At 42.1% G+C, this 26,094-nt stretch overlaps 1 protein-coding gene across 2 annotated transcripts in view; it reads left to right on the top strand.

Annotated features, from left to right (window-relative positions):
* The window catches only part of EPHA3 (EPH receptor A3), a 405,788-nt gene that overhangs the window by 322,156 nt on the left and 57,538 nt on the right, over positions 1–26,094 (top strand). For both annotated transcript variants that reach the window (XM_019525737.1, XM_019525736.1), the window contains exons 11-13: positions 2,753–2,938; positions 10,463–10,524; positions 17,875–18,084. In XM_019525737.1, coding sequence (XP_019381282.1) covers positions 2,753–2,938; positions 10,463–10,524; positions 17,875–18,084 — 458 coding nt within the window. The remainder of the gene's footprint in view (positions 1–2,752; positions 2,939–10,462; positions 10,525–17,874; positions 18,085–26,094) is intronic.

Here is a 26,094-nt window from a genome sequence, read left to right as displayed (position 1 = left end):
ATAATCCTACTGCATTTGGGACTGACATATTGGGAACGTCTACATGAGATACTTAACTTCACATTAGCATAGTTTACTGTGAAACAAGTATGTGCATCTATATGTGCACATGCTTGCTTTGCAATCAACCTCCCTAATCCCAAGTAAATTTGCTAGCTGCAAATGCAAGTTGCAAATCTATTTGGGATTAGTAATGGTGCTATAGTGCTCCTATAGACGCCTGACCAGGAGCAAAATCTGCTCCTGGTCAGCCATCCACTAGGGGGCAGGAGATATCTCCCTGCCCCCAGAAGCTGCCTGCTACCTGGGCGGCCTCCACCATGGGAGCCTGGGCAGGGACTATGTCCCCCTGCCCTGGCAGCAAGGAGTTCCAACCCCCCTGCACCCAGATCACGGTAGGGGAGTTGGGGCTGGGAGATCCTTATCCCCCAGCCCCCACTCTACCATCACGATTGGGGAATGGGATGCTGAGAGACCCTTATCCCCCAGCCTGAGCCCCGTGACCATGGAGCAGCCAGCACTGAGACCTTCCTGCTGGCGATCTCAGAGTTGAGGTTGGGAATAAACTCCCCATCTCCAACTCCATGATTGTAATTGCAGTTGTGATTGTGGAGCAGGGGCTGGGACTTCCCTGCATGAGGAAAGTTCCCCACCCAGTCTGGAACTGGCTGGGACTTGCCCCTGCCCAGGACAGTTCTCAGCCAGCCCCAGGCTGTGCAAGGAAGCACATGCAGCCTGGAGGTGGCTGGAAACTCCTGTTTTGGGCAGTCTCCAGCCACCTCTGGGCTGCACGTGCAGACTTCCCTATGCAGCCCAGGGCTGGCCAGGAACTGTCCTGGTCAAGCAAAGTTTGCAGCCCCATGCCCTGATTGGGTGATTTGAGGCATGGGTCTTGGAAAAAGCTGTAGGGATGGGGAAGGTCCCAGCTCCCTCCCCCCAGCTGCGAGGGCCAGGAGCTTCCTGTTGCTGGAGCAGGGGGACATTGTCCCCACTCCAGTAGCAGGCAGCCCCCCAGAGCTAGGAGACAGCTGTCTTCTGGCTTGGTGCTCCCTGCTAGCCCCTGGGCTAGCACCCAGGGGGAGTCTGGAGCTCCCCACAATGGCGGCAGGGGCCCATTGCAGGGTTGCAGGGAACTTGGTACAAATTGGCTCCCTAATCCCCACATGTATAAATGCCTGCCCAAACACGCTTACTCCAGAGTAGCTTACACCAAAGTCAATTTGGGCTTCAGTAAATGCATGTGTAGACGCACCAATTAAGTGGTAAAAAGCTAATGAATAAACAGTATAATCATTCTTAATATAATGTATAACTCAAAAACTTCAGTAAAATTCTTGATTCACATAAAAATTAATCAGTTCAGATTCAGATTTGTAGCTCTTCCTTTCCCAGTCAGACTTTTCTACACCAGAACATCTGACTAAATATGACACATAAGGAGCTATTTACATTCAAATATAAACCATTTTGAGGAAAAGGGGCTGACTCAGTGCTTATCAGTAGAAAATGGGCATTAAAATAGCTCTAGACATTGCTGCCTTATGGGGAAAAAAACATTAGCTTGCAATTCCATTCTTGTCTGTTCAAAACAAAATGTTTTCTATGTCATTTAAGTAAACCACATGGGGGAAGTATCATGATATATAGGCTATAATGAAGTGGTTATTTATATGCCTCGTATATGGATTGTGCATATGCAAGTCATTTTCCATTTTGGGGAGGGGTTATTTTGCCTCTTGGAATGTGTCAAATTTAAATTACTGGGAGTCAAGAAAAGCTGCCCTAGCTGATTTTTTTAAAGGCATTAAAACTAACCTGATACAATTGTTTAGAGATTGTTTAGTATAAAGTCATAACTTCTCTATATCTAAAATACAGGGAATAATACTCTAAGACAATTTTTTTGGAAAAAAGCAAATCCAGATTGTATGTAAGTGCAGTGTTAAGGCATCTAGAAAGTACATTCTAGTAACTTATCTATAAATTTTGATTTGCCTACATGGAACATAAAATAATTTTTCTTATGTATTTTACATGGGTCCTGTCTTGCCAATGTGTATCCAACAAAGAACAAAGGAAACTGCATAAAATAGTATTAAAAATGTCTTGTGTTTTCCATCTGAGGATCCCAAAGCACTTCATGAAAGGCTTTGTCTTGCAACAACAGTAAGCTATATTGTGTGTATATATAGTCAATATTAACCCATAATAGTCATCACACATGTTTGCAAAATTGAGCTATAGTGGAGCAATGTTACTAAAGGTTAGTCTTTTTTTTCCGGCAGACTGTCTCTGGCATCTACATCCAAACTCTTGTAATAGTTTTTCACTACTTACATTGAAATAACTAAGCCACTTAATTTTGTTCTGTTCTACTGAGTGGTGGGTCAGGACACGGTTCATGGGAATGCCTCACTACTCTGATGTAACTGCATCAAATCAATTGGTTCTGTTGCTCCTGTCCCACACTGCAGCAGTTTAGACCTAACTTGAACTCTCAGGTGATCTCAACATGTACTCCTTCAGTGAGGCATCAGGACCTCTGATGCAGATAAAGTATATAAAACAGGCATAATTAAGTTAAATAACTGTCTGAAGGTCTCATGCTTAAAACAAATGTCACTGACCCTCCATTTTGTAACTTGACCAAAGGATGTATTACATTAGTGACTTGGCTATTGGCAAGACTTCCCCCTTACAGTCCTAAAGAAATAACTAGAATTCATATTTTGCCTCTGTTCTACTTTACCAGGTGAATTCGGAGAAGTGTGCAGCGGGCGTCTAAAACTTCCTTCTAAGAAGGAAATTTCAGTAGCAATCAAAACTTTAAAAGTTGGATACACTGAAAAGCAGAGAAGAGACTTCTTGGGAGAGGCAAGCATCATGGGACAGTTTGATCATCCCAACATCATTCGGCTAGAAGGAGTTGTCACCAAAAGTAAGACCTTAGAATGCATCTCATGTGGAGTGGCAGAGTAAAATTTAAAAGAAACAACCTTATTTCAAGGTATCTTCTGAAAATCCACCAGTGTTCTTCTATGAGTATGTCCCAATAAAAGATGAATGTCACCCCCCTGAAAATCTAACAAGGGAAATGTTCCCCTTGATTTTTTTTCCTCAAAAGAGGAAAAGATAAGTTCAGATGAATGATGCAAAGTGAGCTTTCACTGATCTAGGAGTTGCTGTGAAGTCAGTGACCAGCACTGCTGGGGATCGGTTGCAAGTGAGGTTAAGAAGAGCAGTTAGCTGAAAAAAATGTGCAAAGGGATCTGCAAAATAAGAGGGAATAAAATGCCTACCTTGAAAGAAAGGGGGGGGGAAAGAAAAAGAGAAAAATAGAACATTTCATGAGAATATTTACAACTTAAAACTCAGCCATAAAATGACAGATCGTACTAACCAATTTAGTACTCCAGAGCTAATTGCTAACAAAGCAGCCAACAGACTCTTGCTGATAATCTGTTTAGAGTCATGGACTTTGGTGTCCTAAGGTTTCTAATTGGATAGACGCAATATGTTGCTTTCAAGCTAAATCATTAGCCATTTTTATTAGTACAGATTTGACAAATAATTTTTTAGGAATTCAGTTATTGGTATTAATAGTTTGAAGTACAAGATATATAATATCTAAAAGTGGTTTTAAATGCCCCAATTTTTGGGGTACCCAAATTAAGCCACACCCTATCTTACAGGCAGGGCCCTAGAAGAAAGAGAGAGCATGCCTATTTCTTCTCAAGAGAATTGCTTTATTGGAAAGCTAAAAATAAGATTAACTAGCGTTCGTATCTATGGAAATGCAAAACCCCCAAAAATGATGTGTTTAGGTTGGACCCCAGGATCTCTGAGTTCTTGTTAATTGTTCAGTTCCTCAAACAACTTATATCTATTATTCCCTTCCAGTCCTCCCCAGTTTTGCAATCACACATGTACAGTAATTAACAAAATGCATATACAATTTGATTGGATATGTGGCATTGAAAAAAGTTGACCCTAAAGACCTTCCCCCCACACACACACACCCCCAGTTAATTGAGGGCACCACGATTGTTGAGTGCCATTCTTTATGGTAACAGGCTTCAGTTATTTTTTGTTTTACTGTGGTCAAATACTTAGGGTGAAGTTGCACATTGCACTTCACAGCAGGAATGAAGCTCAGGTATCCTGGCTCCAAGCCCTGCCGTTGTTCACCAGCCTTTTAGTGGCAAGTCAGAGTTGTGCAGGCAAAAAATAGTAGTAACCCTTAATTCTGTGACTGCTCACAGAATGTTCTAACTTTAACACCGCTTAACATTCGACAGATTTAACACGGTATAAGTATAACATATATCTTCACAACTTCACCCTTAGTCAGTGCTTTCCTGTTCAAATCAGCAAAAACGTGGAATCTGGCCTTGTAAGCCCATCTTTATATAAGGTTACCCAGAGTTTCCATTTTTTAAGTTACACATTTTACAGGAACAATACAGTTCCCATCTTTATATAACTGAGGATTTATACAAGGGGGAGGCACTTATACTAAGGCCTCTGTGTTCATTGCACATTTTTCCTAAAGGTGAATTTACTACCTTGGCTCTTACTTTTATTCCCAAACAATAGGAATACTTTCAAATTTACAGGCTAAAAGTGGTTAATGTTTTAAAGCACATTTCATTAGCATTTCTGATTTATTAGACTTACCTGTCAGACTACACTGATTCCTGCTGAAAACAATACTATTTACTAAAACTGGGTCAGCGTCCACACTTGAGCCATGCATTAGAAAGGCATCTCATTTCGAGAAAGCAGTTCTGTGTTTCCTAATCAAGCAAAATACGCACTATTGTGAATGGGGCATTGGTCTTGAAACAAACACAAATAGCTAGCATTCAATCAGTGTGATATTTGCTGTTATATATAAGAAAGGTTCCCCTTTCTTCCTACAAGAGATATTGTACAGCTTATGGGGGTGTCTGTTAAAAAATGCTCTCCCACCTTCTAAAAGATTTACAGATTACAGGTGGCAAACTCCTGAGGATACCAGCAGGCTGCATGCTGTCATGCTGGCCCAGCAGTAGCTGAGCTCCTCTAGCCCTGCAATACTATATGGCTGCTTCCGTTCTGCTCCTCCTCTCAACTCCACTTCACTGCATCATCGGCTCTCCATTTTTTTAACAAATATCACTTGCTGATTTGAGGTGGGGCCTCTGGAGTCAAATCTCAGCTTCCTTAAAGCCTACAACAGAATACAGAATAGTGGTTTTGTTTTTAGGTTGGTAAACATAAATACAGAGACTCCAGTTAAATTTTCTAACTTAGAATTACATTGTAACGTGCTAAAAAGGAAAATCAAATTCCTGTAGTAATTGATAGGTAGAAGACCAATAGTATCCTGTAAGGAATACTCTGAAAAACCTGTAGGAAGGAAGTGAAATTTCATCTCTGGAATTCTGTAGGTTAAAAATCCCTATGTAACTCTGCAAGACTGTCAGTAAAACAAACCACTAGAAGTGACAACTTTGTGCCTCTTCAAGGAATAGCTTGGATACAGATGGGTTCTCTTCCATGTTAAAAGGGGGCAAGGATTGTGAATATATTTTAGTATTTTTTTAATTGCCTGCATGTGGAGTTTTATGCAATGTATAAAGGTAACTTCAGAGGTTTGCATCTGATTGCAACAGTCTATGAAATAAAGACAAACAAAAGGCACGAACAAAAATAGCTAGTGTAAAACTTTAGAGAATCTCATAAATTACATCTAATAGACACAGCTATAATAGAAATATTTTCTCTGGGACCATTCCATGAGCACATACTTTATTTCCTTAGATAACAAACTATTTATTTGATTTTTCTATCTGACAATCCAAATACATATGGAAAGGCTGCCAAATCTGCCTATATAAATCTCAGTTATCTCATTCTTACATTTAATGAGGCACATTGTACATTCTGAATTCTCGGAAGTGCTTGAGGCTCCAGTGATAGTTTGAGAATTGAGAAGAAATTCCTTACATTCATTTGCACTTGATATTTCTGTGGCATTTCTGAAAATAATTTCTGCACACACAATTTTGTGCATCACTGCCTCTGAGTGTGCATTGCAGAATAGCCAGTTCTTACTCTGTTCTTATGCAGGTGACTTTTAGGAAGTTCGAGTCTTGTGTTATATTATTCATGATAGGCTATGAATAATTTCAGTAGTAAGTTTTGCATATGAAAGGCCTGTCATATAGAGGCTTACATTTAAGTAAGAGAAGGCAAGATTTTAATCTTCTATATTCAAATCAGCAGAAAACTAGAGGATGCAGGGGTCCTCTTTAAATATAGTCAATAGTCCAGATATAAATTGAGAAAATAATGGCATCTTTCCTTCCAACCCTCCATGCGTTGTCACATTTTGGAAACCCTATAAAATTCTTTCTGTCTATTTTGCCAAGTGAGACAGCATCTTACTCAGCAAATGGGTTGTATTCATGTGTGTGTGTTTGTGTGTGGACTGGATAGAGCTTGAATATTGTTGGTTTTCATTAATAAGCACCCATTTAGGTAGTGGAAGAGTAAGCAGACAAGGTGTTTATGTTATTGGTGTTGCCTGGAGTGGTACACTTTAAGCAACATATAACATTAATAGCAGTTATTAATGGTTAGTTATAACCATTAATGATTAGTAGCAGTTGTTATTAATGATTAATAGCCTAGATTTAAATATACTAGGCACTTATTTGGCAATAAATGGTAACATAAACAACAGTCAGAGGAGTGTCTGGTTTTGGAAGAGAGTTTACAGGATCATTCCCAATATTTAAAATGCAAGTTAAATAGGCAATGTGACTTTTCATCATTAACCATATGATTTTTGACAGTTGGCTCCTCCCTAGCAATGCACTGACTTTTTATACTGATCAAATCTTTTGAATCAATTTCTAGCAATCTGCAATGGCCAACCTCACTAGAGGAGATGATTGGCTATTAGAGGCACTCAAACTAATATGGGGCAGTGTGCCATGCAATACACAGGAGAGATGATGAGGTGTGTTAGCTAAATAAGACCTCTGTCCTTTGTTCCAACACTGAATTATTCCCCTGCTTCATATTTGTTTCTATTCTGAACTTTCCTTCTACACTAGTCTCATGGGTGTCCTATAAGCAGTAGTCTTAATAGCCAGCACACATGTTCTGCTTAGTTTACTAATAATTTACAGCAATTTGTAGCCTGTTAGTATAATAAATTTCAGCAACACTGTTGACACAAGTTGTTATCATGTATAAATGGCTACATTTTGATAAATGAATGCAGAATGTTCCTTTAAAAGTACACAGCATTACTTTGCAGCATGTGTTTCCGATTACAGAAACATTTTCAACTAGATGCGAGTGAAAACCTTCACTAGAGGCACTCAGTTTATGGGAAGACAAATAAGACAGGGAGATGTTATTTTATAATAATTTGAAAGGTTTTCCATCTTGCCCTAACTAATCTCAGATTTCTGATCCATCATGAAATTATCTGATTTTTTTTTTACAGTAACTAGGCATTTGAAAGTAATACAGTCCTTCAGAATCATAAGAATATGAATTTATCATGCAACCTTTTCAGGTAGCCTAGTTATGATGTTACGCTGTTGTTCAGATTGATAATTTGAGGTGATCTTTTCAGTATTCCAATAGGTTCTGAGTATCACTTCGCTCTTAGTGTTACCAAAACTAACTGTTGGTTTTAAGTGTGTGTTCTCTCTTACTGTAGATTACCCAGCACCATGCTTGTAACCAGTTATGGGAGGGTTGTGGGAGGACCAGTGTTCTTGAGTCTCTTGAACAGTCCACATCCAGTAGAATAATTCAGTACAGGGTCAAAGTTAAGAACAGGCTGATTTTCTCATCTCTAGTCACTGATATAGGTAGGCAGACTACATTTCCCATGAGACATCAAAGTATATCTACCAGGAGAGACTTGAGTGCATCATGGGTAAGAGAATCATAGAAGAATATTGCTGGAAGGACCTCATGAGGTCATTTAGTCAACCCCCCTGCTCAAGACGGTATCTTGTCTGTCTAAACCATCCTAAACAAGTGTTTGACTAACCAGTTCTTAAAAATGTCCAAGGATGGGGATTCCACTACTTCTCTGGGTAATGCTATTTCAGCCAGAGATTCCTGGGCACAACAGAAATGCAGGTTTACAGCTCCAGCGACGACTGAAGTGGATAGACTGGTGTTAATCTGACACAAAATAAAATGTTTCAATTCATTTAGACAAACTAAATTATGTTAATTCAATTTTCCACACAGATTTAAAAAAGGTTTTGTAAAATACAAATGTTCTTTTTGTAAGTGTCCATTTTGTGGAAACCATTGCTGTTAAGAAGTAAAACAGAGAAACAGAGAGAGAGAGAAGGATGACAAATTCACAATAGGTTCTAATTGGTACCATGGATTTAAATTTCTCTTTGTTGTTCTTATGCAGCTAATCATACAACATAATTCTTAAAGAGCTGGGGCAATTCCTCACCCTTAGAAGCTGCAATGTTATTGTGGATGATTCTCAAGACTCTTGTCATGTGTTTGTACACCCATGTCTCCCTGCATTACATGGCATTATAGTTACAGTAACAGTGTATGTCCCTAACTATCCCCCCCAGTCTCACCCACTTTGCCTACCCAAAAAAAGGTTTGGAAAATGGACTACAAAATAATAAAACCTGCATGATAGTAAGAAATTGAGAGAGCAATGGCCTTTTCTAAAAACTTCACTGTAATAACTTTTATTTTGATATCTTTCTCTCTCATATGTGAAATTCCACATACATCCCTGGTTGTGCTGCAGAAGTCATGGGGCAAAATGAATGGTTTCACGAAGCTGTGATTGCAGTACGTACTGCATTTCTACAAACTACTTTCAAGGATAGTTAGTTAGTTGCTTTTCAGATGTTCAAATTGTAATTCAGGTCAGCGCTGAGCAGAGGAATTTTGAAAGTATTTCTCTAGAAGAGAACATAAGATAATGAGTATGGGGCTGTTCCTCTGCTCCATCATAAACCCAAAATCTAAGGTCAAATGCTTATCCACATCCAAGCTGCCCTTAATATAGCAGGAAGTATGTTAAAGTGTAGCTTATGATGATCTGATCTTCAGCAGCCCAGTTAGGAGAAGCATTTCTAAGTTACAGCAATGGAGAGAACTGCTTGTTGTGGAGCTCCACATTGTTCCAATCTGTTCTGTCCCTAACACACTTTGCCCTCTCCTCCCGCATGGGGGCATAGGATGCCTGGCACAATAAGCTGTAGACTACCACAGAGTTCCCATGCACTGTGGGTGGGAGGGGGAATTATCTGCTAGCGATTCCTGTCATGACGGCCGCGTCCAGACATGCCTGGATGTTTGGTTTCCTGGGGACAACTAGCGGCGGCACACCTTGTGGTCCCCATGATGGCCCCAGCAGCCTTACCTGGGGTCCTGGAGGCCTCCTGGAGCTGCAGCAGTGGTGATCCTGCCACATAGCGCCTGACTGGCAGTGGAGTGTAGCTACAGATGGCCAGGATCCAGCTTTGGTTGGCACATGCTGCTGCCATGTGCTCTGCTCCACTTCTTTTTTCTGTCTTTTTTTTGACCGCCCCCTGGATATCCAGGGGTCAAAAAAACCCTCCACACTGCTCCCTTGCAGCACAGAGAACAACAGAGCATGCAGTATGTGGCACCACTGACATGTGTGCCACACCACTTACCATACAGCCATGCTTGTCTGGTCATAGCCTATAAGATTTCATAGCCAATGGTAGGTAAAGGTATCTATGTATTTAAATACACAATGGATAAGGGCACTTCTATAGTACTTTTCTATGTAAGTTCTTTTCAGCACTTAAGATGAATGTTTGTTGGTGTTCAAATAGTAAGGCATGATGGGATCTAATCCACAATCCCAACCACTACATGTGACTGGCAGGATGCACAATTTTAGGATCAACGACCAGATCCCAAACACACCCTACTTGCCAGTGTAGGGGGAGCCCAGCATCATGAAACTCATGTCTCTTTCACTGTATTATCATGCCTTAAATTGACTTGAATGTGTGGTTGGGTTACTATTTAAGGCATGCTTAACCTGTTAATTGCATCTTAAATATAACCTGTGTCAAGGTCCTTACTGTGAGCTCTTCATGATTGGGGGACAGTGTGGTGTAGTAACAGTGCAAACCAGAAACATTGGTACTTCACCTGCCTTTCTTAATACTCAACTTGTTCATAGTCACAAAGTTAATAAAACTGGGTGCATTACCCCTGTCTTCAGTGGAGTTGTATTTAGAGCTTAGCACTGTTGTTCTTGCCTCATGAATCTTCTTACTTTAGTTTTGTTTTTTATTTTTTATTTAAAATAATCTCTATGCTTGGTGGGAGGAGGACATTTTTTAGAAACGAGTTTCTAAAACAGATACAAATATTTTCTTCTGTTTCTGAGAGTGCTGCATTTCTTTTAATGTATTTTCAGGTAAGCCAGTTATGATTGTTACTGAGTACATGGAAAATGGCTCCTTGGATAGCTTCCTACGAGTGAGTACAGCTGTCAGTAACATTGCTCAGTAATACATTTGTCTTTTTTTCCCCCTTGTTTCCTTCCAGTCATCATGAATTCTCATCCTGTTCTTGTATCATTCATTGTTTCCTTTTTGTTTTGTTCATGTTTGTTTTGAAATGCTCCAAAGGCATCTGGAAATCTATCATTCTGTTTTGATTCTTCACATTCACAGTCACTCTGGAATTAATTGAAGAAAGCAGAAATGTTGCTTAGTTCATTCTATTTGCAGAAAAACAAATCTGATTCATAAACATTGTAAAGTGTTTTTGTGAGGCCATAGTGCACTGCTATTGGTAGACAGTCAAGGTATGCAATATATATCTTGCTAAGCACTATTGAAGAGGAATGACTATGTGTAAGTGTTAAAAGTAAGTTGTTATGCTGACCAAGAGCTTAAATGTGACAAGTTTTAAGAATAACCACATATCAGCAGGTGTTGAAATTTTATATTACCAATCTTTATTAGCATGTCCTCTCCTCCATTCCTGTACTGCATTCATTTGTATGCTTATTTTATCCAATTTTCTTTAAAGCTTTTAGCAAAACTGGAACCTTCCCCAAATCACCAGAATTTAAGTTTAGGCAAAACAATAAGTATGTCAAAAATGAAATCCCTTCTAAGGGGCAACATTTTATTTTCATTTTTTGGGGGACCCTCAATTCTGACTTAAAGCTTTGTCTTGGTTTGGCCATGGTTGAATGCCCTCCAAATTCATAAAACTGAAATATATGTTTAACCTTAAAAGGGATTTATTGTCAGCATTTATTTCAGTATGCTCTGGATAAGCATGTGTAATGCATATACCTAGTACGTTAACTCTGTTGAATTATTTAATTTTGTTAAGGATAAAAATCCCTGAAAAAAACCTTTTTGAGATTTTTTTCTGACGTCTGATACAGTTAGCCTGTCCAAGGACTTCACAGCCAGTATACCCAAAAAGTTCTCCGTGGGCGCATCTACACATGCACATTAGTGCAGAGTAGCCTATTTTACTATGCATTAAGGCATCACATAAAAACTATACAATTACACTAATGCACAATAAAATAGGCTACTGTGCATTAACTGTCACTTTAAAACCATGGGAATTCATTACTGTGTGCTAAGGCAGCCTAATGCACATTTCTTTAGTACCTCATATGAGAGGGCATTTTTACACATGCATGTGTCACGGTGTCAGGAGCTTTGAAAAGTGCCCGGTGCTGCGACACATAGTTGTAGAAGTGGTGAAATGCGTATCAATGCTAAGAAAATGGCAGTGGTGCACTTTTGAACTAAAACACCTCAGAGGTGCCTCAGTTCAAAAGCATACCACTGCCATTTTCTGCACGCTGACATGCATTTTGCTGCTTGTACAACTGCACGTAGGGCGGTGCAGTTTGCCTCAGCTCACATGCGGAACAGACTTGATTAATAAAGTCTGTCTGCTCTGAAGTGGCGGATCTCCGGCATGTAGCTGGAAAAATAGTATGTGCATAAATGCCCAGTAGCACTAAATTTAATGCACATTAGAAAAAGCCCAATGCATCCTCTAAGATCTAAACTAAATCTGCTTTGCCAGAGATTAAGCCAATTACTTCTTGTCCTACCCAATGTGGACATGAAGAACAAATTATTAGTATTCGCTTTAGAACTATTTATTTACTCCAGGTCACAAGTCAATTATTGTTGTTACACACACACAAAAAAACCCACAAACTGCATTTATTTTAACAGGTCATGCTTGTTCATACTAATTTGCTCAGCATTTCACATCATTCCCTAAAAAAGTTCCATTCAAGTCAATAGCAAGTCTCCCAATTCCTTCAATGAGCTTTAGACCAGATCACATGAGGGGCAGAGCTTTGTGAGAAATCATAGCATATAATCATGTGTTTGAAGACCATTTAATAATATATATTCATAACGTGGAAAAGTTCAGGTTGGAGAGAAGTAAGGACAGTTGTTGTGCAACTATGTGCTCAGCTAAGGGCATGGACAAACATATTTTTAGCTATTTTTAAACAAAAGGGGAAGATGCCCATTGCAAGTGCGCACAAACTGTTACAATCTATCTGTTACATCTCTGGGATTCTGTAGAGATAAATTGCCCTAACTATGATCCAGAAGGAAACCAGATTAGCACTTCTGGTACTGCTTTTGCTACACTTACATCCTTGCAAAAATCAAACAGAGGCAATAGCTGCATTGTAACAGTTTATAATAGGATTCTTTAATATTGATATGACTGTTACTTCTGTCTATACCCTAATCCCTTGAGAAATTCTAAGCTGGTCTTGGATTATTTTTCTAATATTTTACGAAATCCCAGGGTCTGGTAAAGGGGTTAGCCCATAGCTACCTTTTCTACCCAGGTACATCTTCAGCTGATATTTGCATATAAAAGATACCATCCAACCAATTCTGGATGCCCCACAGTGGTATTTATGACCTCACATTTTTTGCTAGATTGATGTTATAGCCATCATGGTCCACAAAGTATGTGAGAGGCAAGGTGTAATAAAGTGCCATCCTTAGTGACCTTTAGAGGCACGTGTGGGCACTCCTGAGTCTCTTTACATTTGCCCTTTCTGCTGGGAATAGACTCCCCTTCACTCTTCTGCCGCATCTTGATGTTGCTTTGGGTTCCAAAGAGGAGGCTACCCCAGGGTTTCCCAGAGTTGGGTCTATGCTCATGAACACCTTGCAGTGACGAACTTCAGCCTTAAGGGCTCTTTATGCGCTCCTACCTTCCCTTAACGTGCACCATGCCTCACAGGAGCTGCCTGAATAATGTCCCTTTTGGGGGGCTTCAGCCTCCTGAGCTTCTGCCCCCTTTTCTCTGGCTAGGCCTACCAGCTGAGGTCAAGTTCTAGGACTTGACTTCAAGGCCCTAGCTCCACAAACCACTCTGGGCTCCTGGTCCTTTGTACCATGGCACTGGGCTCCCCGGTCTCTTTAACACTGCATCCCTGTGGTGCTGAGTTGTTGGGGCCTCAGCCTTCCCTGGCTTTGCCCCTTATTCTATAACTAGGCCTCCCAGCCTAGGCCCACTAGGTAGGACCTGACATAGGAGCACTAGCGCATCCCTCCATGCTTGTGCCTGCTATAGTATGGGCTTTCAAGCCCTCCAGCTGTGCCCCATGGACAGTAATGAGGCCTCCACCCCACCCCCTACAGCCTCAGCCACAAACCACTGGTTTAAAACAGAACATAAACAATAAGCCCTTCGGCTATACCAAAAGATAAAGGTAAAGAAATCAATCTGCCTCTTTATGTTTCCAAGGTCTCTGTCTCTCTGCATCCCACTGCCAGTGCTCTCTGTCTCTTGTGGGGCTGATGCAGCTCCTCTCTGAGTTATCAGGAGTCCATCCTCTCTGCAGCTTGGGTCCCCCTGGCCAGCTCAGGCACCACTTATGTAGTTCTGGCCTGAGCCCTCTTTCAGGCACCTGATGCCCCATCAGCTGACCAGCCAGCCAGGCTCAGCTTTTAATCCCTGCTGTGCTGGCAGGCTGTGCCCAGGAGGTTCTGGTCTTAAAAGGGTTGCCCTGCTTTCCAGTAACTGGGCTAGGGTTCCCTGTTACACAAGGATTTCTTTGGATGATACCTTTTATTGGACCAACTGCACAGCTGGGCTAGAGTTAGACAAACTTTTGAATGAGAGACACTCTTCTTCAGGTCTGAGGACAAAAACCAGTACAGCAATAATGAACACAGCTGTATTGGCTTTTCTCCTCAGACCTGAAGAATATTTTGCATTTAAAAGCTTGTTTTACTCTAGCGCAACCATGAGTTAGTCCAATAAAAGACATCACCTGAAGAAATCTTTGCCTCTCAGATTTTTTCTAATGCAGATTTGTACTGATGACCACTGTACATGCACTGTATCCTGCCACTTTAGTGAAGTCCCTATGTTCTGCCCATGAAATTCAGACTTCTTGTCTTAGCTTCCAAGACCCTCCATTACACAGCCTCAGACTCAGGCTATATCTTCAGGCTACTCTCACTTCATATGCTTGTTCAGGCTGGTTGTTTCACCAACAATACCTGCTTGATAAATTTTGCATCGTTTTCTCTCACAGACATCTCAGTGCCATGCTCCTCTTTGGGTGCAGAAAGAAGTGCAGCCCTCTGCTGTAACTGAGAACACTTTGCAGGAAGAGCTCTGAGTTACAACAATCCCCCGAGCCAAACAGACGTTCACTGTTACTTCTAGGGGGGAGGGAAATCCTAGCTGCTGTCTGTAGCTGGCAGCTAGTTTCCGTGGCAACAGTATCCCCTCCCTCCCAGCCTATCCCTGTTTCAGAATGGCAGGGAGGGGAAGGGAGCAGAGGGAGCTCATTCTAAGGGTTCTCCAACCAGCACTGAAGGGTAGGGTGGGTGAATTGGGGCCCCTGTCTCAGTGGGCTCCAATACAGGCTGCGAAAGAATCCCATTCCAGCCTCCTTCCTCCTCACTGTGGGTTGCCTGTTCCCCTTCTCTTTCTCTGCCCAATTGTCTGTCAACCGGATGCTTGGCAACCAAATTGCTGCCTACTGTGCCTTAGCCCAGGTAAGAGGGGGGTGAATCTAGCTCTCTATTGTTCTGAGCTTTAACCTTGTGACCTGGGGGCAGGGGCTTGTGCCATGTCACACCCTTAGGTAACTGTAATGGTTTTTTTTAATTGGTTGGTCAGCATCAAACAACACCTGCCTTTGATTGGGTCTTGAAGGTAAGGTCAGAAAGGTTATTTAAGGGTCCCTCCATCTTGTGGGAGGGAGGGAAGAGGCACCCTGAATCTCAAGAACACATAATGCACTGCCTGCCTTCAGAGGAAGCTCAATCAGCCTCTGGATGACACTTGAATAATTTACCTGAAACTTACCTAGAAATATAGCATAACAAAAGGCTACCAAGCCGTACTGTTTGCCCTGGGTTATTCTTTGACACTTATTGACCTGTACCCTTCCCCAAGCCTACCAATAAAGTTGTCCACTATAACAAGCTCAGTGGTGCTTGCTGGGAGAGGGATTGGGCAAGCCTTTTTGATCCCTTTGCTCAGCTGACTAAGGGAGGCTACTTTCTATATTTCAGGCTAATAGATGCACTCCACGATCCCAAGGAGTGGATCTACAGGGCCTGTGTATCCCGAGTGGCACAGGGCCCAGATAAAGGCCTGAGTCCAGGTGGTGGCACCCATACCCTAGGCTTGCAGGTGTGTTCCAGGAAGGGCATTGACCAGAAGTTGGGGAGTCATCCAAAGCCTGGTTTTTGGTGGGGTGCAGTGAGGCGGGTGTCTCAGTGCAGGAGCACCCCCTACTAGCCTGCTGCACACCCACCCCACCCTCCAGAGGGGGCTGAAAAAACCCCAAATCAAACTCTTTCTGCTCCCTTTCCCTCTTCCCATTCTGAAAAGAGCTCAAGGCTGAGAGGCAACACCGACGCAAGTTACAGAAGATGCTCTGTTTTGAAACATCTTCATCTGACCCTTCATGAATGATGGGTCAGATTTTCACCCAATCAACCATTTTTGAAGCTGTCTGCAGCCATGCACATGTGTGTGGTCCTGGCTATAGACTGGTTGCATAGCCAGATCTGGTGAAAATTGCCACTTCTGTCTGTGCCCATCCCTAGGATGACTTTATAGAGCCTACTGAAGGAAGAGTCCACTCTTGTCTCTTTCAGATCGCTCCTAGAAACTACTTCCCTTAATTCAGCTGACAAAAGAGATCCCAGTCCTGTAAAACTTTCATCGCAAAATACCTGTACACCTAAAAAAAATTCAAGCCTGAACCAAGAACCTTTATCCTCCTTTCCATTCTTGGCATGTTTATATGCATGCACTGACTGTGATTGATAATGTGACCTTTTCAGGACAGGCTCCTATCACTGTGTCCTTATCCCATGCCTGTCACATTCTAATCAATGCCTGGACCTGACCTATTAACATTCCATCCTGCCTTTCTTTAATGCATGATGTAATTTAGCCAGTTAATTAGCAGACTCTGCTTTCAAAAGTATTGATTTAAATGTACTAATGAATTCATTTAAATTTGTAGTTTTAATTTATCAGCTCTGTGGAGCATAGGACTGATCCACATGGGTCACTGAGTCTAGCATCCAGCTATCTCAGGCAGCCAGCCCAGACAATTGCATTCATACTCCATCTTAAATTTGGCTACCTTGTTGGCTCCTCTTGGAAGGCAGTTCTAGGACATCATCCTTCCAAGTGGTAGAACCTTCTTCTCAATTCTAGCCTAAATATGCTATGAGCAGTTCAGGCCTGTTTTGTTCCTGGGCAAACCAGGCAAAGTTTAAGTGCATTTCATAATCTGCAAATGATGTGCATCCTTTACAATAAAGAGGGGTTTTTTCATGAAAGGAAATACAGAAGCTCTTAATTGTCATATGAACATCAGCAGGTTATACTGTATGTTCCTATTATATTTACATGGATAAGGTTGGTCCATAAAATCAGTGGCCAAAAACAAAACTTATTCTTATGATCAGATTGAGGTTTCACTCCTATGCTGGTTCACACTCTTGATTTATAGTCTTAGCCTCTGCATGAGCCACCGGCTAAGACTATATGTTAGTCTCAATGTTATTGCAGAAACAGGGCTTTAGTGTGCTAACTGATGATTGAGCAAACTTTGTTGTTGTTATCTGTAGATTCAGAGCACCTACCACTCCCACCCCATGCTTACCTCTCCACTCCAGGGCTCTCCACTTTCCCCTCCCTTCTTTCTCCCATCCCTGTGAAGGAAGAAGAAGAAGCGGGGAACCAAAAAAGTGAAGCCAGAAGTTGATGTAGCCTTTTCAAGTGCCCCAAGGCTGGCACTAGCAGAGGCCATAAAATTTGGAAAGATTCCAGCCAGGAATGACACAGAGGGCTTTATGTGTGTCCCCTGGCTCAAACATTCCCTTTATCACTTGGAAACATTTAAGTTTTAAGTCTGCCTGCACCCTTAATGAATCCACTAGGATTTTCATAGGTGCCTAAATCTCACTGAAATTGGATTCACTTGGAAGTTAAGCATTAACTGTCACTGGATACCTTGAAAATCCCAGCCTTGATGGACCTGTATAGTTTGGTTTCAACTGAAATTTAAATTTGCCTTCCTCTTGTGTGACAGAATTTCTGTTAAGAGTGTAAACAGTAAAGCAGTTTTTGTTCCCCAAAAGACAGCCTCTCCCGGATGGGCTTCCAAATGATTTAGAGATTGTTTTCCTTTAATTAGAAGATGTTCATATAATGATGTTTATCCTGGGTTTCAGTGATTTTAGTAGAAATTATGTGCATGTGGAGGAAGAGGAGGGACTAGTACAGTCAGTCTCTTAATCATGCCTTTCAAATGTGTTACAGAAACATGATGCTCAGTTCACAGTCATCCAACTGGTGGGCATGCTCCGGGGGATAGCATCCGGCATGAAATACTTGTCAGATATGGGTTATGTCCATCGTGACCTAGCTGCTCGTAACATCCTCATCAATAGCAACCTGGTGTGCAAAGTCTCTGATTTTGGCCTCTCACGTGTATTGGAAGATGACCCAGAAGCTGCTTATACAACAAGGGTGAGTTTGAAGGTTGGGGTTTTGCCTTTCTTAATTACTGCTGTAAAACAGTGATGCAAAAGAGAGAAGTTTGAGGTAGAAATATGACCTTGAACTTCTTAAAGTGTGCCACATGAACCACTGTGCCCTACAGAGCCTCATAAAAGCTGAGCAGTGAACTGATTAGCTCGCTACTTACTGCTGAGCACACTACAGCCAATTCCAAGTTGTACATCAGGGAAGATAGAAATAGGAAGTTATAGCTCTGCAGTTACTGAAAATCTTTCTATATATACAAATTAGGTGTCACCTAGCATCTTCTAGCAAAGAAGAGGTAGTCTTGTGCATAAGGCATTGGCCCTGGCTCTCAAATGAACTGGGTCCAGTTCTCAGTCTGAGTGGCTTTGGGCAATTTTATTATCTATTGATACCTCAGTTCCTCCATCTATATAAAGTGATCAGTAATTCCTCCTTTCTCTTATCTTTTGCTTATTTTTTTTACATGGCAAGATCCTCAGAACAGAGACTATATATTACTATCTCTTTTTTACAGTACTTAAGAAAATAGAGCTCCAGTTTTGACTGGAGTAATGTAGGCATTACTGCAGTGCAAGATTACTAGACTTTCCTAATGAAGTCAAGGGAAAGCAGAGGTACACAGATGTGTGGGGAGTTTCTCAAGGCTACACATCAGCACTGTCAGAGTACAGCAGGGGTCGCCCCCCCGGTACATGGGCTGAGCATGGAACGTGAAGCCATTTTGCTTGGCACGCCACTGCCACCCTGGGCTCTAGGCAGCTGCTGCCAGCCACAAAGCCCGGGCTGCTTCCAGCCAGTGGCTGGGCAGCTGCAAGCCCTGCTGCAAGCCCTGCTGCAAGCAAACCAGGCTCCATGGTTAGCAGCAGCTACCCAGAGCCTGGGCCGGTTGCAGCCGCCGGTGCGGAGCTGATACCGGAGCCCAAAGCAGCTGTTTGCAGCCACTTGGCTGCAGCTGGCCCAGGCTATGGTAGCTGCTGCCAACCACAGAGCCCAGGCTGCTTGCAGGGCTTACAGCTGAGCCCGCCTGACTCCCACCTGCTCCAAGCCCAGCCCCAGCCCAGTCCCCCACCAGGATGAGGTTGCTGCTGCCCCTTGCCAGGAGCACTGCACATTTTCTGGGCTTGGCTGTGCGGGGTGGGTGGTTGGTTGGGCTGATGGGCAGGCTCCAGGCTGGGGTCTTGGCCAGCTGCACTGCAGCCCAGGAGCTGGCTCCCCAGGGAAGCACGGGGGCTCTGGCGGGACCAGGGTATTGCTGGGTCAGACTTTGTCCAATGGCCCAGGAGACCGGCTCTGTGTGCCCGCGCATCTGGTTCTGTGTTTGTCTGGTTTTGTACGTCTGTGTGCACACACGTGTCTGGCTCTGGATGTGTGTGTGCATGTGTCCGTTCTGGGTGTGTTCTGGTTCTCTATGTTTGTGCACATGGTTTTCTGTGTGCATGTGTGTGTGTCTGGTTCTCTCTCTGCTCTCCTTTTTCTTTCTGTCTCTCCTTTCTCTTATTTGTCTCTTTTTTTTCTCTCTGTCTCATTGCAACATGCTCAACGAAAAAGGAATACACAACAACAAAGGCAACATTTATGATTATTAAATATATATGCAGTGTGTCCTGCCATGTACGCCCCCCACCGCCATTTTGTTTTTATGGCATGCTGGCACTCCGGCACCTTCCAAGGTAGACGTTGTGGCTTTTTTAGCACTCTGGCCAAAAAACTTTGCCTACCCCTGAGTTTTAACCCTAGTTTCTTGGTGGCTAGTCTAGTACCCTCTCCACTGGACTGTGCTGCCTTTGTAATATAGTTTTGATTCATTCAATTTGAAAAATGTCCTTATTTTTTAATGATTTTGTCAGACTAACAAGTTTAGTTTTGTGTATCTAGTTGTTAAACAGGAATTGGGTTCTGTCATCCATGTTAACGTTGTTGTAAAAGCACTTTATTAACCAGAAGAAATGACATTTAATATCCAATGTCATTGTCTTATTTAATTTACACTGATGCTTGGTAAATGCACTCTGCTTTTTCACTGCACAAACCTGATTAGATTGGAAAGGATCAGCAAAAATTTTAATGCATGCATTTCAAGCTTTCCTCTGCTTATGATCAATAGCAGGCGCAATCAGCTAGTGTGATATTTTCCAAACTTTAACCTTCACGAGTGAAATGCCAGAGGATCTTAACAGGTGAAAAGTGAATTATATATGGTAACTGTTTTCTTTAGATATTTTTTCATATTATAATCATAACTTGCCTATCATAAAGATGGCACTCTTCATCTTCCTAGTGTTTCTGACTGCTGCTTGATAAGCTCTCTCATTAGAAGTATACACCAAATAAAGCTTAACAGCACATAAGAATGAATGGATTCTGTACAGTTGTCCTTGAGAAACAGATACTACAAAGAAGATTCAATATGAGAATAGTGATTGTAATGCTCAGAATTTAGGCCAATTGTATAAGATTATTAAATGCTATTGAATCATAGAAAGGCAAGATTCTATGATTTTACAGAATCGTAGAAATGTAAAACTGGAAGAGCCCGGAAGGTCATGTAATCCATCTTCCTGCTCTGAGGCTAGACCCTATAAACCAAGAGCATCCCTGATGAATGTTTAACCTTTTTCTTTAAAAGTGCAGTAGTGGCAGGGATTTTGTAGCCTATCCAGAAATATTGTTGTAATGCTTCTGTGTCCATGCAGTGTGAAATGTTTTGATCATTGCTACATTAAATTTAATCTACTGCAAATTACATTGCTTATTTCCTTTTATATTCCTGATGGACTTGGAGAAGAAGTGGCCAATGTCTTCTTTATAACATTTTTTTTAGATATTTATAAGAACATAAGCACCATACTGGGCCTGACCAGTGGTCCATTTGGCCCACTATCTTCTCTCCAACAGTGGCAGGTGTGAATGCTTTAGAGGGAGAGCATTGAACTAGGTATATCTAGGGTGATTTCTCCCCTATTTATTACTGTCCTTGGCATACACCATTATTGGTTTAGAGATGCCAGAGGAAACATCTCCAGTCATTTTGTCAAGACAGTTATAAGGTCTCAAGTCTTAACGTTTCTAAACTAACCAAAAAATCTCTCTTTCCACCTTTCATGATACTTTATTGCTTTCTAAATAACTTACCATTTAAATTGCTCTGTTCTGGATTCCCTCCAGCTTGCCTACACCTTCTTGAAAGAGTGGTGCCCAGAACTGGATAAAGTTCTCCAGCTGAACTCTCACTGGTATAGAATAAAGCAAAATAGTGTAGTATGTCTTACAAATGGCACTATTAATGTTATCCACCTTTTTTGTAGCAGCTGCATTACGTCTTTTGACTTTGTATGGTTCACACAAGACATACATTTGCTAGGTTGAAAAACTAAACAAATTTTAAAAATCATGATCCATGCTCCCAACAGCAGCTGGATTTCATTGTACACATTTCTTTAAGATCTGCTAAAGTTAAATTTAATGAGTCTTTGAGACCATACTAAAGCTGAGGAAAGCTCCTGAATTCCATTTTGCTTGGAACAAAAGTGGCATGGGTAGAAATAGTCGCTGTGCATCAGCCTATGAAGTTTTATAAAGGAAGTGGAATTTCGTGAAAATGAAGTGCATGGATGGAATTGTATGACTTGTATAGCCTTTCGGTAGGAAATAAGGATCAGAGATTTATATGATATCAACTCTGGCCAGTATGTTCCTTAGCACTTATGTTCCTATGGCAAATGGTATGATTGAACTCTTCTCCTCCCTGATCTACTCACAGGCTTACCTGCTTGTTTACATTCAGATTAAGAAATTGGATGGGAAGAAAACATTTTGCAGCATGTATTCCTCTGAATTTAGTAAGGCCAATAGTGGCATATAGACAGCCAAAGGAAGATGCCAAGATTATGAATATCTCCTAAAGCAGTCTAGGACACATTGTATTTCATGCAAAGGATAAATGGGGGACCCTAAGACCCACTTAAAAATGGCAAGAGAAAAATTCTACCAGAAGCAGGAAAGTTACTTAGTTAACAAAAAAATGAAGTGTGTGACAGTGAGGGCATTTGGGTGGCATTCCTTTTGTTGCTCTCAAGCACAGAGATTTTGGTAGCAGCAGCTGGGGAGTACCCAAGGGACCATCACATTTTTGCATTTGGAAAATGTTGAATAGGAAAAGAAGTTTTTAGAGCAGTGCAGAGACCATCATTTTTTCTGAACATTTTACCCCTGAGTCTTTTCTGAAATGAAATTGAGGTCCATTGACAAAAAACAAGAAAGTTTATGCTACTGCTGCTTTTAATTTAATGAAATAAAAACACTGTCTACAGGACAGTCCACCCTAAAGCATTTAATTGGCACTAAGTCCCTGACAAGCAAATAGAAGAAAAAATAACAGCATTGTTTAATGCATGTACCAGCTACACAGAGCAGTAGCAATTAGGCCGTATTTTTCCTTAAATAACAAAACTGTGACCATATGTCAAACCATTCACTTTAAAGTAGTGAATAAAGTTTGCTACACTGCTATGTTCTCAAGCAGTAATAGTTCAGGCCCCAGTCCCACGATGACTGCCTGGACAGACACTGGCTAGAAACAGATGTCTCTGAATGAACCTGATCAGCTGTGCGACAGTGTCACAGCACAGCTGATCCATTTCATCATGCCAAGCACATCACCCCTTGTCCTACCCTTGAAGGCACAGGACAAGGAACTGTGTGATGTCCCTGCTTTCCCTGTTCAGCCAGACCCAGTCTGTAACAATCTGACTTCCTTGCTTATGGAGAGGCACCCCAAGATTTCTCAGGATATCTCTCTGTAAGCGAGGAAAGCAGGCAGGTGCTCCCAGGCTTGAGGAGCTCTCAAGGCCCCAAACCACCTGCTCTGGGTGGCAGGAGAGTGCAAGCAGCTCAGGCTGCTTATACTCTTTCACCACAGAAGTAATAGACATCTACCACAATAAATTAGCAAGGTCTATCATCACCTTTTGTCACACCACTAATTTTCCCTTTATGTAGCATGAAAAAGGGTGTCAGTGGCTTTTTGCTTAGCATTTGTGTCGCCTTAAATATTTTAGGGTGGCACAAATGAGATGTCAGGTGACATCTGTTTCTACCCCCTGTGCCTGTACTGATTTTGTGGATGGTTTTACTATTCTGAGTTCCTTACGCTCAGATGTTCTTTAGCAACATCATAGATATGTTCAGCTTTAAGGGACTTTGAGAGATCATCAGATCCATCTTTGTACTGAAACAGGATCAAGTATCCCAAGACTATCCTTGACAGATGTTTGTCTAACTTGCTCTTGAAAACCTTCACTAAAGAAGTTTTCACAGCCTTCCTAAATAACCTGTCCAAGGAATTCACTGACAAATTCACCCAAAAAGTTCTTAAAATCTAACCTAAATCTACTTTGCCTACAGATTAAACCAATTACTTCTTGTCCTATCTAATGTGGATATGAAGAACAAATTATTAGTATTCTCTTTAGAACAGTTTTTTTTACATATCTGAAGATATTTATGTCTCTCCTCAGTCTTCTCTTTTCAGCTAAGCAAACAATTCTTTTAGCCTTTTTCCATAGGTCACATTTTAGTTATTCTCTTCTGGATTCTCTTATTTGTCCATGTCTTCATTAAGGTTCAGAGTCCAAAACAGGATGTGGTACTCTAGCATAGGATACTCTAGCATAGGTTATGCTAGAGTACCCTATACTAATCCTCAGCTCCACCTGCTACAGCCCCTCCTGGCTTGGCAAAATCCACTGTTTATAGGTGCACCCCTTCTTCGGTCATCCAAGTTGTTAATGAAAATATTGCATAGAACCAGTCCCTGGAAAAACCCATGTATAATTGCACAGGCTTTATAAGTAAATCTTACGATACATATGCTATTGTCCAAATCCTCTGAAACACAATACAAAGTTCACCAATTTGTGTGAATGTATTATAGGGCATCAGGCATACTGCGAAATGGCTGGGTCAACAGGAGGTCTTGTATCCCTGAGCAGGATTGTAGATCCTGCCACACTGCTATCACAAGCCCTCAACCTATGTTCTTTCAGCTTCCACCAGTGAAAACTGAGTGAATCGGACCTGTTGTATGTTTTGCTGCTGTTGTTGTTTTTTAATCAAGCCTCTGCCACCATGCATATACTGTAAGTATCTACATTTTGTGCATGGAAACTGGTTTTACTTTCAGGGCCATGCACATGTCAGATGTTATTGTTAGGTCAAATGAAATTTTCTTAAATGAACTTGTTTAACATCTGAGATGTGCATCTGGCTAGAACCTGGGATAATCACATAGTACTAAGTAATTTATATCCACCTCACTTGTCTAAGTAAGAAATTATACTTCTCTAGGGCATGATACTTATGTACTCAATACCTTAGACCACTTCAATGCATAGTTAAGTCCAACAGTAATGTGCCCGATATCTAAATGAAAAGTGCTGTCCAGTTAATTACTTGTCTCTCTTTCTCTGAAGTCATAGCGTAGGAGCAAAGAAAAACTGAGGCAAGAAAAGTTTATCTTCCATTCTCCCTTGAACACCTACAGATCATTGGTCCAGATTATCACCTGCCATTCAGGAGGACTCTTAATTCATAGAGTTGGTTTGAAAGTCCATTAGTGCACAAGAGGGATCATATTCTTCAGCCTATTAAGACTCTTCAAACCCCTTCAAATTATTCTTCCCTGTACCAGTAGGATGGCTCCTGTACTGATGATCATTAGGGCTGTGCGAGGCTTCGGACAGAGCTTCAGATCCGGAGAAGCTTCGGACGCCTCGGGATCTGAAGCAGCGCATCCGGGTCGCAGCGCTGCCCTGTTTGGCTTCCCAGAGCAGTTCGGAGCTGCCTCGGAGATCTGGCCATAGGGTATAATGGGGGAAACAATAACATATCTATAACTTTGTTGTTTTTTGTCTGATTTGGATGACATTTCCAGGGGTGGTAGACTCTGCAGAGAGCATGAAGCCTGCCAAGTTTCAAGAAGATTGGTGCAGGGGTTTAGGGGAACAGCACCCCAAATTCTTGAAAGCAAAACTCATGTCACATCTAGGCATTACAAAATAGCAGGGTGAAAACTGCAGGGGTGGTAGCTCTTGCTGAGGCCACAAAGCTTGCCAAGTTTCAAGGAGATTGGTACAGGGGTTTGGGGGGAACTGCCCCTCAAGCTGCAGACAAGCAAAACTGGTGCCACGGGTGCTTGTGGGACTGACTGTGTCTGGCTTGGGGCGGGGAGGGGAGACATGCTGCAGGCCTGACTGCTAAGCTGCTGTGCTCCCAGTTACCAATCCATCAATCATGATTCACTCAGGGACCAGGGACTCAGGGACCAGCTCAATGCACAGGACCTGCTACTACATAACCAGCATCAATTAGCACCTACACAACCAGGCTAAGGAGAGGAAAGACTCAATACAGACAATCAACTGCCCCAGGACAGACACAGGCTTGGCAGGAGTTTTGTCCGTCAGCAGCCAGGGGTGCAGGGCCCCAGAGCCCCCCTGCACCGATCTCCTCCACAGCTGGCAGGCGTCACAGCAGGGGCCACCACCCCTGCAGCTGCCACCCCACTGCGCCTGAACACACGCAGTGTCACCCATGGCACGAGTTTTGCTTGACCGCAGCTTGAGGCAGTTCCCCCCAAACCCCTGCAATGATCTTCTTGAAACTAGGCAGTTTTCGTGCTCTCTGCAGAGGCTACCATCCCAGCAAGTTTAATCCAAATCGAACAAAAAACAAAGTTATAGATATTTGATTGATTCCCCATTATACCCTATGGCCGGATCTTAGAGGCGGCTCCAAAACTTCAAAGCCGCTTTGGCCAAATGGAGGCGGAAACCTGGTCCGGAGCTCCGGATTGGATCACGGCTGGATACAAAGTTGGATCGGATCACTGCCGACTCACACGGGCCTAATAATCGTTCAGTACAGTACAACACTGGTCCCTGTGCCCAGTACACACTGGCACTTCTGTAATGTGATCCCAAAATGTGAGGGTCA

The sequence above is a fragment of the Gavialis gangeticus genome, unplaced genomic scaffold, assembly GCF_001723915.1.
Source record: "Gavialis gangeticus isolate Ggan-Ray unplaced genomic scaffold, GavGan_comp1, whole genome shotgun sequence".
Lineage (NCBI taxonomy): Eukaryota > Metazoa > Chordata > Crocodylia > Gavialidae > Gavialis > Gavialis gangeticus.
Note: the sequence above shows the minus strand (reverse complement) of the source record. Positions and strands in the feature narration are given on the sequence as shown.